The 14,369-nt window shown below is 38.7% G+C and overlaps 1 protein-coding gene across 1 annotated transcript; it reads right to left on the minus strand.

Annotated features, from left to right (window-relative positions):
* Window positions 1–2,074: 2,074 nt before the first annotated feature.
* LOC101852242 (adenosine 3'-phospho 5'-phosphosulfate transporter 2) lies at window positions 2,075–14,365 on the minus strand. Its single transcript, XM_005098242.3, has 10 exons — window positions 14,259–14,365; window positions 11,702–12,059; window positions 11,137–11,258; window positions 10,345–10,499; window positions 9,792–9,899; window positions 8,354–8,451; window positions 7,973–8,065; window positions 7,011–7,122; window positions 6,322–6,391; window positions 2,075–5,839 (listed from the first exon to the last, which is right to left on the minus strand). The coding sequence occupies exons 2-10, from the start codon at window positions 11,951–11,953 to the stop codon at window positions 5,686–5,688; spliced, it is 1,164 nt and encodes a 387-aa protein (XP_005098299.1). The 5' UTR covers window positions 11,954–12,059; window positions 14,259–14,365; the 3' UTR covers window positions 2,075–5,685.
* Window positions 14,366–14,369: the final 4 nt, after the last annotated feature.

The raw sequence follows: 14,369 nt of genomic DNA on the forward strand, positions 1-14,369 counted from the left end.
GGAACATTGCCCAGGCCCAGAAGTCATGGTCAAAACCCAAAATAAAAAAAATAATCCAAAATATGATGCGAGTAACCAAGTATTATGAAACCCCCCACAAAAACCTTAAGAATACTGACCCTCTTACCACCACCTGGCAATAATGCAGACGTAACTCTCTCTTCGATGAAATTGTTCCAGCTATGAAAGGCCACCTCCAGATGATGGAATAAAACAAAAAAAAAGCTTATGGAAGGCATAAAAATATTTACACACACAATGAACTTACTAACCAAATATGATGAATACAAAAGCACCCAGCCAGTTGGATTTAAACTAGCTGCTTCCAGCGTAAAATAGGCAAAACAATGTTGTAGGAACTTTAAAATAATTATAATCTGTGAATATCACAAAACCCTGCATGAAGTTGCAACAAAATACAACAGGACAGAAGTTAGCTCTGATCAATAACTGAATTCTGATTTCACAACTTTCAAATTAACTGGAACACCAGAAAGCTTTAGACTAACATGGTTTTTGATTTTCACTGATTTTATGGAAGAGTGAACATTTTTATATCAATACATTGCTACCTCAAGCAAAATGACAGTGCAAATAGCCAGGCAACTTGCAAAGCAGAAAAGTAAATAACAAGAGACAGAAAATAGCATGAGACAACATGAAATATGAAAAACAACTGGAAAACAAGAGACATGGACATTAGGGGGACAAATGAAATAGCAGCAATACCAGAGAGGCAATAAGTTAAGAACTAAACTTGTTTTCACAACTGAGTACTTTAAAAAAAGTGTTAGTACGAGTCTTATGGCACTTGCAACACAATGAGATAATATATAAGTGTCAAAGATTAGGATTGTTTTTTTATTAGCTGAGTTTTTATGGCCCTCGCAACTGCATAAGGTCATATGAGTGCCAAGGGGTGGATGTCAAGTCAACAGAGAAGTCCACACAGGGAATCAGGCTTACTCTGCTCACCTCTCTAGTTTCAATAGCACAAAGTCTGCTTTGACTATCAAGGGTCACAAGAGTGTGACAAACATACAAAAGAAGTAGAGGAAAAATGACGATGGCAAGGATTAGAAAAGAAAAAGCAGCAGTACCCTGTTGCAGTTCAGGCACAGTTATGAGCATGACATTGATGAGTCACCCCATTTACAATTACAATTCTAATGTGCATAAGAACATGGTTAATGTCCCTCCTTTGGGAATGGCCTGAAGACACTTCAGTCAGTAGCACCCCTCTGGGGGGGTGTTTGGTTCTCAGACCCTCAAAAATGTATAAAATATGTTTTCTACATACTTGTTGACGGCTATGCGGTTGTTATTCTAAGAATTATTGGACAAATAAAACTACATTTCAACCACCAAAATTGTTGCTGCTGTTAAGTTGTAATCCATACCAAACTCGCACAGTAACTGCCACATTTCTGCAATAAATGATAACAATAAAAGTAGTTTTGAAAAAGAGTTGAGAGTCGACAGTCATGGAAAGGAAACTATCATGTTAGAAAGGTCAAATGGTTATGAATAAGGTTTGGTGTTGAAAAAATTATATATAGACTGAGAGCCAAATATTGTTCTGAGAGAAAGGACAATAATAATATAGACATTACCATTGTAACAGACAGAATTCTTGCAAAAATCAGAAGAGCCCATTGATTTGGGCAGCAAATAATTCTCTTTGAGTACTGAAATGCATGAGAGAAAGTAACAGGGGAAAAAAATGAGCCCTTAAAAATATTATGGAACTATAAGATGTGTGTGCCCAATATTACTAAGAAGACTACATAGTTGAGGTATATTTGGAGGCAAAACACAATGCCTTGTTGTCTGACCACAGAAGTATTTTAAGAGAATAAGTACATAAATATACATCATATGATGCCTGGAAAAGGCAGGTCAAGTAAAATGCATATACAGTCGAACCGAAGAATAACGGCCATGCATAGTCAAGGAAAAAAGTGGCCGTATAATACAGGTGGACATCCTAGGCAGGACTGATCAAAAGGGGCTGATCTCAGGCCTAGGACTGTCGTGAGGCGAATTTAAAAGGGTTCCTTTCTTTTTTTTTTAATGGAGGATGGGGATTCGGCGGGTGTAAGAAGTTTTTGTTGCAGTTGTTTCGTTGATTTGTTTTTTGGTTAGCTTTTGTTTGTTGCTGATTCTGCGCAAGTGTAAAATATATGAAATGTTATGTACGATGAAGACCGAGTGCCATGGTAAAACAAACACTGGGTCGCCACTACTCGGAGAACGAGCGATGCTTCTGTCACAAGCTCACGTTAACGTCCATTGCCACTTTGCTACAGATTTGGTAAACAAAACAGTGACCAGTCACCTCAAATATGATTTGTGCACGAGTTGTGGGCGGGGCTTATAAGTTATGACGGATCACACGCTTCCTTCAACAGCACTTGATAATTTATTGTTTTCCATTGGTCAACTTGGGTAAACATTCATTGGAGGGACTAACAATAACGACAGGTGAATGGATTATGACGGCCCGTTCACAGCGTCAGAGGCCGATTTAGAATTTATGACAAAGCATTGGGCGAGTGGAGACCACGCCAGGCCGCCTCAGGCAGGTAAATTTACTGAAAGTAGATAAAATAAGGCGACCGCGGCCGTGTTCGACAGGTGACCATTTTACACAGTTAAATTATATTTTAAAAACAAACAAAAAACGCAAGGGGTGAAATGGAAAGCGGCCGTTTTTACAGGTGGCCATATTATTATTATTATACGGGTCGCCGTCAAAGCAGGTTCGACTGTATAAAAAGTACAAGCACTGATGGCAACTTCTAATTCCAGCTCTCAAAAGTGCCTAACATCTGGTTACACATGATGAGAACATTACAGGATCTCCCAGCATGATGAGAACATTACAGAATCGGATCTCCCAGCATCATATAAGCAAAAGTAAACACAGTGCGTCCTCAACAAAGATTTCCATACATTGTATAAACTTTTCATCATTCATCATTCAAAACAGTAGCCTTATGGGTTATTTAAAATAAAAGTAACAACAGTGTGAAACTATAAAAGCAAAAGCAAATATAAGACTCGTCTTGTCATCTCATTCTCATAGCAAAGAAACCTAAGACAAAACGACAGCTATGGCAGTGAGTAAAAGCGGGAAATTGTACAGTGGTGATCAATAATAAATAACTATATCTACAGATAACCAATAAAACCATCAAATATGTAAAGTATTCATAACGAAAATACCACGTGGTTATAAAAAAAACCCTCTGGAAGAAAAGTTAAATTTATCAAACTGATTCCACATGAACATATAGTTTTGCCCCGCAACATGAGAAAAACACATCATCCCACAACAAGTTTAGCTAAACTGGTGACTCATAGTTCCTCGCCTCCCCTTTCTCCCTGTAAAACCAAAAGGGATGGGAAGGCATTTTCTGCCAACCATCTGTTCATCGACAGTTTTCACTATAAGCAATACATGTTTCTAGGATGCAGCAGCAGTTAAGGGGGCTTGCGGGTTGGGTCTAGGGCCTCGAGGACCGATTTTCACTCACTCTCAGCATTTCTTTACTTTTGGTATTTTCTCATCCCTCATTCAGTCTAGATTAAATAGACACTAGAATCTAGCTGCTATTGAAAATCGGGCAGAAAACATGAAATTGTCAACAAAGCTCATCACATTTGGTACCGGTATCTATTTATGGCTTGGCTTCGCATCTCTAACAAGGTTTTACCAACAAAGGCTTTCATTCATACTGCAACCCTTCGATGAAGTTCAAAGATAGTATGCGTCTTCACTCTGGTTGGTTACCGTTCCAATCCCAATAGCCCTTGCGAACACCTACCAATTGTAAGTAGTCGAAATCTCATTTCTGTGCAGTTCACATATATAGTTTAGCTAAAAGTAGCTTTCGGTAGACCTAGTGTTATTGTGTTTTCTCATCAAAGTAAACCAGAAATTATATTAGTTAACGTGAATATATGGAATTATGAGTAATAAAATATTTCTAAAAGAAATCAAATGAATGTTATCGATTTTGGCTCAAGTCTAAACCTGACAAGCCATCGGGTACCTGGCATGTTTACGTCTCGGGCAAGCATTGGGAAGACACTGACAGACGAAGTGAATGCCACCTGTTGACTCGCAGTTTACACTCAGATCTAGATCACGTGCGTTTGATAAAGTGTTAAGATGCCAAAATAGTTTGCCTTTGGTCAGAAGAAACGTTGTTATAAAAAACCCAGGGGTAAATATGCATGTAAAGAAGCAGAGCCTCCGATTGCATTGACCCTGATCCTGGAGAATGATACCTGGCCTTGGGAGAAACGGCATGCAGAGAGACCTATCCTGCACCGTTGGCAATTCCTTCAGCCAGCATTGAAGAAAGACACAGGTAAGAGTTCAATTTTGTAGTTCTAGACTATAAATCTAGAGATCTAATAACTCCAGAGGCTGTGTGTTTTTTGTCTGTAATTTTTTTTCGCTCATTTTTATTGAAAGTCAACAAGCAAAATATAGACTAGATATCTAGATCTATTACTAGATCTGCTACAAATTTTTACTGTGAACAGATCTGTCCTTGGTTCCAGCCTTGACACTAGCTGTCATGGAGCTATAAGGCTTGATTTTAGTCTCGATACTGGTTTGTGTTACATACAGATGTAAATAGAACTAGATGCTACCTCTGTTCCAGTTTGTTGAAAGTCATTGAAAGGTAAATACACAACTTACAATTCGCCTTTCCCCTACCCCTTCCCTCCCAATCCCAACCATCTCTTTCCACTGAGATTCCTACTTGTAATTCCAGGCACCTTGAGACTTCCCATGTCGACATGGCTAAAACATCTCGGTCAGAGTCAAAACCGGCAGCCTTCAACGTATGGAGTGTGACGACTTTTTAAGTATAGTGTAAAAAATCAAAATAGCCAGCTGCAAGCACCTTTTATTTGTGACGTTTTGCAAAATACAGAATTCCAAAAAGTTACAAACTGTAGAAATGGTGGAGAAAAAAACAACCCAACTCTACTATTTTCTATCAAATTTTCAAGATGGCTGCCGTTTCCATGGTAACGGCTAACATAATCCAGTGTGTCAACAGTTGAACAGGAAACTTTTGTCTCGTACTTTCTGCCTGTGATAAAAGTTGTTTCAGTTTGTCTTTAGTAAAAAATGTCCCGTAAGTATCGAGCCCCCTAAACACTTTTCCGGTGGCCTCAGTACTCAAAACCATCTCATAAAACGAGCACTACGAGGCTTTACTCCTACGGACACCCTGCCACTGGTGTGCTTCATACTTCGGTGAGAACATCTGGCGAGAGAAAACCGAGGTTCCAGGTCGGCAGGAAGGGCATATTTTTGTCACAAGAAGGATGACAATTCGTCAAAACACCAGAAGGCACACATGGAAGGCTGTTGGCAATTATACAGTGAAGCCGGATTATAATAAACTTAAAGGTACCACACCTGGCATTCTAAGTAAGGGGTTTATGCAAAAATTAAGACTCGCAAGCAACCTTTCTCTTTTTTTATCTAAGTTTTTTTTTCTTTTAAAAAGAGGTTATTCTTTTAAATTCAAAGTACGCTTTACGATTGTTTAAATTAAGATAAGCAGACTAAAGCGTGTGGTTAAAACTATGCAGAGAGTAATCTCATTTCTACCAAACAGCACACCCTTCCCTATTTACAACACCAGCAGCCAATCACACAATATTTTCTGGCTCCAGCGCATAAGGTCGCTTGGAAAGTCCATATCGTTGCATGAGCTGGGCAAATTTAGCATCCCAGCTAGCTTTGTTCTTGCTGTAGAGGTTCAGATAGATACCCAGAACAACCACCAGGCCTGACCAAATGTACCTGAAATATGAGAAAAAAAATGATAATTACAAGTTTCTTACCTAAAAAAAAAAATACTTAAAAAATGAAACGATACACTGAACATTCTGGCCTATACAGCAGAATCCTGTATGAAATTCATCCCTAAATTGTAATTACAAGTTGAAAATTGGTCGTAGACGACACAGACAAAACACTGGACAGGACGACAAGAAGAGAATAACCCCCCCAAAATAGAAAGACAATGGACATTGAACCGTAAAAACACACTGACGCTATAATTTGCGAGTCAGTAGACAGAAATTACCAGTTGCTGTGAGTTACATTTTGTTTATAAATGAAGCAGTCAAAAATCGGTCAGACGTCATTACTTTCAAGCTGACCTCTATCTCTTTCATAAATACCAACAAACAGAGCTAAGGAATATATGCAATATAGTCCATAAAAAGCACATATCTGATGGGGTTTTGCGATACACCCCTCTCCAATTTTTCAAAACTTACTCTGAAGTGAAAGGCTTGGTGAAGAACATAAAGGACAAAATGATGGTCACAGCTTTACGGCAGGTGGTAACTGGAGGAAACAGAGAAAAAACAGTATTTAGGACAAATACAAAAAACTTGGAAAAGCAGTCAAAGCCAGAACTAAGATAATTGTTTGCAGGGACATTACTCGTAACTGAAGGGTTTATTGACTATACATCAGAATCTACATTTTATCACTTCTAACATGATAAGAAACTTCTTCATCATTATCAGCACCAATTTGAACTGTGACAAACCATCCCCCCCCCCCCCCCCCCACTAATGTTGCCATTTTGTTGTTTCTTTAACTTTAATTGACAATACAACAGGATAACAAATTTAAATCGAAGTAAAAAGGAATGGACCAAACAATACTAAAATGGTTTCAACTCTTCATACAACAGTAACTTTTCTCTTTATAACAAACACATCAAACATTTTAAACAAAATTATACCTAAAGTCAGCGCTAGACTATCTACATCATGGCAGCAGCAGTTCCTCAGCTAGTGCCAGACAGACTATGTTGTGGCAGCAAAAAGCCAAGTATCTCTTCTCAGGACACAAAGTTCTCATAGCCATTGTAAAAAGTGAACCCACAGCCTACGACTTGGCAGTCTAAATAACAAGGCAAGGACTCCTTCGCACAGGATAAGAAAGTACAACATACCTGTCACTGCAACTAAAGCACCAAATGATTTCACCAGTGTCAGCACTACATACAGACCCAAATAGCCCGTTATAGAGAAGATCACAGCATAGCCATAGGTTTCTGTTATATGCTGAAAGAAAAAAAAAGGCAAAACAGATTTTTAAAAATAATCAAGCAAGAGTACAACTTTACTGCACACCAAAATATAGTTTAAACTCAAATTTGTATTTGCAGTAAAGATGATGTATAAAAATTGTTCTGAACCTGATTTTCGTTTGTCTCAAGACACTCAAACAAAACTCCATTTGAAATTACACAATACTGCATATACGCAGACCACAGCTATTTGACAGTTTGTGTGTAGAGCAGGGATCAACACAGTTCTGACAGACCCACACCTGTTTCAGTTTCCGTTCAAGAATCACTTCAAGATACAATAACTTTATAATTATAACGCCAGAAAATGCATTTATGGTTAAGAGTTTGTCTTTGCTTTCTTTCCCTGAATACTATCATATGGCAGGGAATACAATGACACAACAGGAAATAAGAATCCACACAACTAATGGAACTCAAGAAAATTTTTTTTTTTTACATAACTTCAAAATAACTCCTTTTCTCATCCAATTCATTCCATTTACTGTCTTATTTTCGCCAGAGGCCCCAAGATGCTGCAGAAAGTTAAAACCTATCTCTGTGATTCACAAATTATACAAAGTGACAGTCATCTTTCAGCACACTAGCATCTGTGGTGCAGCAGTTAAATGCTCTGTTGTTGCATGCTGGAGACCAAAGTTCGATTCCCGAGTAGGGAGAAAACTTATCAAGTATCTTGGTCATTCTGCTGAGATGTTGAATCCTTCTCAGCCTGGGTTGGTCCTGACACACAGGGTCGGAAGCCCACTTCCTAACTGCTCTAAATTCTGTCGATAGAGACTTAAAAATACCTAGATTTAGAAAAATAAATTCACAGCACTTACCTCCTTGCAAAAATAAAATGCTGGTAAAAGAGACCCAGTCATGAGAAGCCCAGTGAAGATGTACAAAAAGCCGATGGAATAAGAGTACAGGACCTGAAATGTAAAGCATAAGTCACACAGCTGCACAGAAAGGATAATGAGGATTGGTACAGGCTTAGCTGCTTAGCTCCTCTTTTGACAGATCAAGAGGATATTCAAGAGGAATGACCAACAATTTCAATGTCTAGTGCCAACAGGAGCAAGCGAAGAAAGTGGAAAGCCATGAAAACTCAAAACACTCAGGCAATTCAGGCCAGTAGCACCTATACTGTAGTCCAGATCACTTTAACTCTTAAGAAAAGGTATAATCCCCCCCCCTTGTCACAAAGGAACTTCACTCACCATTTCACCATTGCTGGCTCCGTATTGTTTGAGAGTTTTTTCTTGTACATTGCCAATGACACCATCCGCACATAAGGCCAAAGAAATGAGAATGATACCTGAGGACCATATGTGAAGCATCGTGGTGAAATTAGGTGCTCATCAAAATAATGAAATCGAAGAAACAGGCAAATTTTTGTTTTTTGGCTCAGCACCTTTTATGTCCATATAAAAATACACTTCCACATGAATTTTCCTGAAAAACGTTGATTAATGGCACAAAATATGTAAATTTTCAGTTCTCAAAGATTCTCAAGCTATAGATCTAGAAGTTACCAAACTTTGGAAGCCATTTTCTTGCAAATTTTACCCCAGAAAACAGGTTACCCCCCTCCTCCTTCAATCGCAAATAGCTCGACTTAAATTCAAGATAGATGGGCATTTTTCCACCTAAAGAAAGACAAATAAACAAGCTATAAGATTATACCAACAACTCTTTATGCCCAAGAATTGACAAGCACCTGAATCCACCGCGTCGTGACATGTGTGAAGAATCACAAATATTTACATAAGTACTTGGAGTAGGTGGGTGCACTGTCTAGATTTAGTGTGTTTTAATCTTTAATGAAAGTTTTGGAGCCTATCTAAAAAGACATACTGACATAACTATCCCATCCCCCCCCCCCCCCCCCCCCCCCCCCCCCCCAAGAACACTACATTTTGTAGGAATAGAAAACGTCCACAAGAAAAGTGCTCAAATTTCTATATACCCATGAATTGGGCCAGTAGAAAAATAAATATTTTGCATAATTAGTCCAAAAACCTACACAAAACAAGATCTTTCTTTTAACATTATCAATGTTTCAGGAAAAAAAAAACTACTTTTGCATATTGTGCCAGTTTGGACAGTTGACAATACTTATTTGTGTATATACAGCACTATACAAAATCAAACCCCAAGCAATACAGACATCATGCAGTTTTTCATATTCCTATTAGTCTAAATTAAGTTTTGTGCTTGTTTCACACAGCTGTGTACGCAATTTTCAATGGAATAACAACATGTCTACAATCTAAGTATGGGAGAGACTTTACTACTGCCACAATTATGAGAATAGACATTTCTCAAATGACAAGTGGGAAAGACAATGTAAGCATTGACGACTATACTATGGAAGACAAAAGGTTAGGTGAAAAAACAGAAAAGATTAAGCTGCCATCTTTCGCTTGAAGACTCCATGAAACACGCTAAAAAAATATAAGAACAAATTATACTGAAACAGTAATCAATACATGCTATTCATGTGGACATCCTGAGACAGCTCCTGAACACGATTAGTCTGAGCCCTGAGAGCCACACACTTATGACACTTAGTTAAAAATATAAACCCACGAAGAAGCTGCTGGATTGATCCCAACAACAACAAAAATGGAAGCAATAAAAGTTGTCACTCATCACCATAAGTGCTGAAGTTTGGAGAGACTGTGCTGTCAGCCAGGGTAAAGAGAATGAGGCCGACACTCATACACAGACACGCAGAAACATCAATCAGGCTGAACTTTTTGCCTGGAGAATAAAACAAACAACCTCATTTATTTCTGCATCTCTAACGTCCATAACCGTTTTAGTGCAAAAAGAAAACATCAACATAAATAAGAAAACGTATAATTCAATTTGAGTTTAAATCATACGATTATAAGAAGATTTCATTTATTTTAAAGTGACCACCGAATTGAGACTTTATCAGAGCACCCCCCCCAACCACGATCTCCAAACACACAAAGGTCTAAGTCTCAAAAGGAAAAAAAAAAAGCCCTGAAAGTTTTGAACAAAAACAGGGTAAATTACATCACATTGCAACAACTAATGGGGCGAAAACAATACATATAACAAGAAAAGAAGTCATCCATCATAAACTTTAACTAAGACATTTTCCTGCCACAAGTGAGTGAGGGAGTGGATGAGAAGATGAAATCAAAAGAGGAGAACAAAGATAAGAACATGCAGTCACCTTGAATCACAATGCCTCCAATTAGCACAGGTATGAGCTTGCAACACTTGAAGATAACCTGTGTGGGGTAGTTCAGATAACCCACTGCTGTGTTGGACAGACCCATGGTGGCCACAGTCAGGAAGGCAAGGACCAGGTAAGCTCTCAAGGGAATCCTAGGATACCATATATACATTTATGATTTATCTTGTTGAGGGGTAGTCTCCAGCTTGCTGCCAATCAGCATGGCAATGGCTATACTTTGCCAAAAGCAGACAATCTTACCTTTGGACAATAACAACACAGAAAAGAAAAAGATAAATTGGACCAAACAAGAATTCAGATGAATTGACTGTCTTATGGCATACCATAAATGATTATGGATGCTGAAAAATGTTGAATGATTATACATATAAGAAACTGTGCTGAACATACATGTACACAACGAGAGGACAAAAAATCGGTATGTGTGCTTGGCATGTGCTATTCTATGGCTACACTGTATATTGCTTTATGAATATTCCAAAGAGACACAACAGGCCTTTCAGGGGAAAGGGTCTATGCCCCATTAAAGTGACAACTGTCAAACAACACTTACACCACATGGGTTAAAGATCACAGAGTTAACTAGAATGGATCACCAAAAGGAACGGTTGTTCTGATTTTTAAAAATTGAAACTATGGGTACAATAATGTAATAGAATAAGCCTTTACAGTAGTAAAGATGTGATTATTGTCTTGTCTTTTTAAATCTTATGAGGACCATGATCATTGGTGAGAAGAACAATAAAAGACATTATTTCCTGAACTCACTTCCTTGTCTTGTCTTCTTTCAGTTGTAGCTCAGCCACTCCAAAACAAGTGTAGTAGGCAAATTGAATCAACGTGAGATACCATCCAAAAGGCTTGAAGCCTTCAAGGCGGAACATCAGCTCCTTCAAAATAAAGAGTTCAATAATTTTGAAAAATAGACCTTATTTATGAGGAGCAATAATTAACATGAAAAAGACAGAAGCAAAAAATGTATAATTGTCTCAAATAAATGAACTTTTAGTGAATTATAAAGAGGCAGTTCAATCTTGGTAAATAATGTAGCCCCATAGCCCCTCCCCAGCCCCCCCGATAATAATTTTTTTTTGAGGCAACGACTCTTTGCAAGCAAAAAATTTAAAGTTATTCTTTTGACTTTTTCTATCACATTGCAACAGCTGAGAGTTTGCCCTACAGAAAGTCATAATATTTACAAGATATGATATATGGAGCTCTCATATAAAGAGATTCTTATTAGTGAACTTGAAAAGGAGCTGAATCTCCAGACAAAGGATGAACTATCAACTTTAAGCTAACAATAAATTAAATAACCCTACATAATACTAACCTGCATGTAGCCATAAACAAGATAGAAAGCGAACGTCAGAAAAGTAAGGATCAGGAATTGTGATGAACGTGACAAATACGTCAGGTCAAAGCACCACAAGTGAAGAGGTTCTTTCACTTCGCGTCCTTTGAAACTCTCTGGCATCTTTACCACAGTTGATTGATCTTGCGACTTGAAAGACTGCGAGGTCCGCGCTGAAAATACATTCATCTTCTGCCTCAAACCTTCTGGTGGCAGAAAAGACTTGGACATCCTGAGACACCCTAATTTCCTCTACAGAGACACTGCAACTATTCATCCATGACATAAGTTGCAAACTTGATCTTGACTGGTGAGAGAGATTTGTCACACTGTATTCCTGAGAAGTAGACAAATGGTAAATCTGTCTATTTGGAACTATTGTCCATATGTAAAAAAAAAAGGTATTCTTTCACTTTCCCTCTCATCTCACACTTAGCTACCAGTTGTCCATTTTCTACTATATATCGATGTGCTGAACACGATAACTTCATTTCTGTCGCAAATTAATAGTTTCTAAAATAATAATATATATATATATGGTTTTGAATCGAGCTATATCAGACTAAGCCTAACTGCGTAGTGATTTGCGTGCTTGGGACCAATCGAGGTGTGTAATGAGGTAATAAAAAAATGTGGTGGGTACTATAATTTGATATATTTTGTCGTTAAGTTTGAAATTTGCAAGAAAATAATTGATTTGCGACAGTTTTAGAATGTTTGATCTGCAGCGAACAATAGACTGAAGTCTGATCCTCAAAGTAGTGATTCTGAGTGCGGGAGTAAAAGTAAAAATTAATTTACCAAAATTTTAACATAATAATTCCAAATCAATCATTGTATGGCACTGCTATGTTTTTTAACTCTGTACATTTAGCGTGTAAGTCAAGTTAAGTGTGCCCAGCTTGCAAGGTCTGAGATTGACAACAAAATCACAACGCGATTAAAGGCGCACATGGTGAGGACATTCACTTCATTCAGAGCAGCAGCAAAGCTTGGAGAACTGTTGAAGATAATGGAGAGCCTCCGCAAAAACATTCTGAGGCTCTGTGATGTAAACTGGAATACGTTGCACAGAGGACATGATATATATAGATCTAACATAAGAAAGGACTTGGTTTCCCTGTTTACGAAAGCCGCTTTTCATCATTGGTCTAAAATAAGCTCTCTCACAGCAATTCCCCTTTCAATTTCATGATCATACTGGTATATGAGTGACCGACCAAACATCCTGCCAGCAAGAAATGAGTTACCATGAACTGCAGTGATGCTCCTTCAAAACAAGAGATTCTGGATGCCATTAAGAAGTTGAACAAAGGTATAGCGGCCGGTCCTGACCAGATTCCACCTGAAGCCCTAAAAGCAGATGCCAATGTGACGGTAGACATCCTCCTCCCACTGTACCAGGATCTGGAATGAGAGCAAGTTCCCAAAGGAATGGAAAGAAGGACACCTCGTGAAGCTTCCAAAAAAGGGGGACTCAGCAACTGCAGCAACTACAGAGGGATCACTCTTCTCTCAATACCAGTTAAGGTCTTCAACAGAATCATTCTGGAGAGAATCAAGACAGCAACGGATCCAAGACTATGAGATGAACAGGCTGGTTTCCGGAAAAATCGCTCAACCACCGACCAGATTGTCACGCTGAGGATTATTGTGGAACAGTCCCTGGAGTGGAACTCCCAGCTTATCGTCAACTTCCTAGACTATGAGAAGGCCTTTGACAGTATAGACCGAGCAACACTATGGAAGATTATGAGACACCACGGAATCCCACAGAAGTTGGTGAACCTCATCAAGAGCATCATGTACGAGGGGACAAGTTGCAGGGTTGTACATGATGGCCAGCTCACCGACAGCTTTGACATCAAGATTGGTGTGTCTACTATCACCGTTCCTCTTCATATTGGCAGTCGACTGGCTGATGAAGGAAACCACAAGAGGACACAGAAATGGTATACAGTGGACACCATGGACACAGTTGGACGATCTGGATTTTGCAGACGACTTGGCCCTTCTGTCGCACACCTAGGAACAGATGCAAGCAAAGACTTCAGTATTAAACAGCCTATTGGAGTCTGTTGGATTGAGGATCCACCCCAGAAAGTCAAAGGTCCTAAGGACAGATGATGCACTACTTAAAAGTACGGCTAGCCACTTCGTTCCTGAACGTTCCTGAGCGTTCGGAGAAAAAGTCACTTCGTAATTATTTAACGAAACATTCTTAAAAAGGAAGAGTAACGAACACATGGTATGGGCTAAAGTTTGTTGAACTAGATTAGATCTAGAATCTAGATTCTACACTAAAACTAAAGGCGGTGACTGAGGCAAAGGTCTGGCATTTGTCATCATTTATTGTTCTCGTCTGAGACTGAAACTCAGAAAGACTCACAAATCTCAAAGTCCAAGCTTAGGCTTAAATGTAAAAACATTTTCTAATGTATGGTTACATTAGCAAGAGCCATGCCACTGTTTTGACAAATTGTTTAGATATTTATGTATTTGTTTTTTAGTCAGTAAAAGCTTCGAGATGTCAAACCAGAAGCCAGTGAAGAAGTCTGTGATGATTCCAGTGCGGGTAGGCCTGGCCTGTGTTGTGGGTTGTGTCGCAGTTGTAGCACAGCACTGTGGTGTGTACTGTGTACTACGT

The sequence above is a fragment of the Aplysia californica genome, unplaced genomic scaffold, assembly GCF_000002075.1.
Source record: "Aplysia californica isolate F4 #8 unplaced genomic scaffold, AplCal3.0 scaffold00176, whole genome shotgun sequence".
NCBI classification, from domain to species: Eukaryota; Metazoa; Mollusca; class Gastropoda; order Aplysiida; family Aplysiidae; genus Aplysia; species Aplysia californica.

Coding starts and splice junctions, on each gene's coding strand:
- LOC101852242 (XM_005098242.3), bottom strand. CDS start 11,953: ATGTCCAAGTCTTTTCTGCCACCAGAAGGTTTGAGGCAGAAGATGAAT. Junction 11,259..11,701: donor TTGTTTATGGCTACATGCAG/GTTAGTATTATG, acceptor TTTATTTTGAAG/GAGCTGATGTTCCGCCTTGA. Junction 9,900..10,344: donor TGGAGGCATTGTGATTCAAG/GTGACTGCATGT, acceptor TTTATTCTCCAG/GCAAAAAGTTCAGCCTGATT.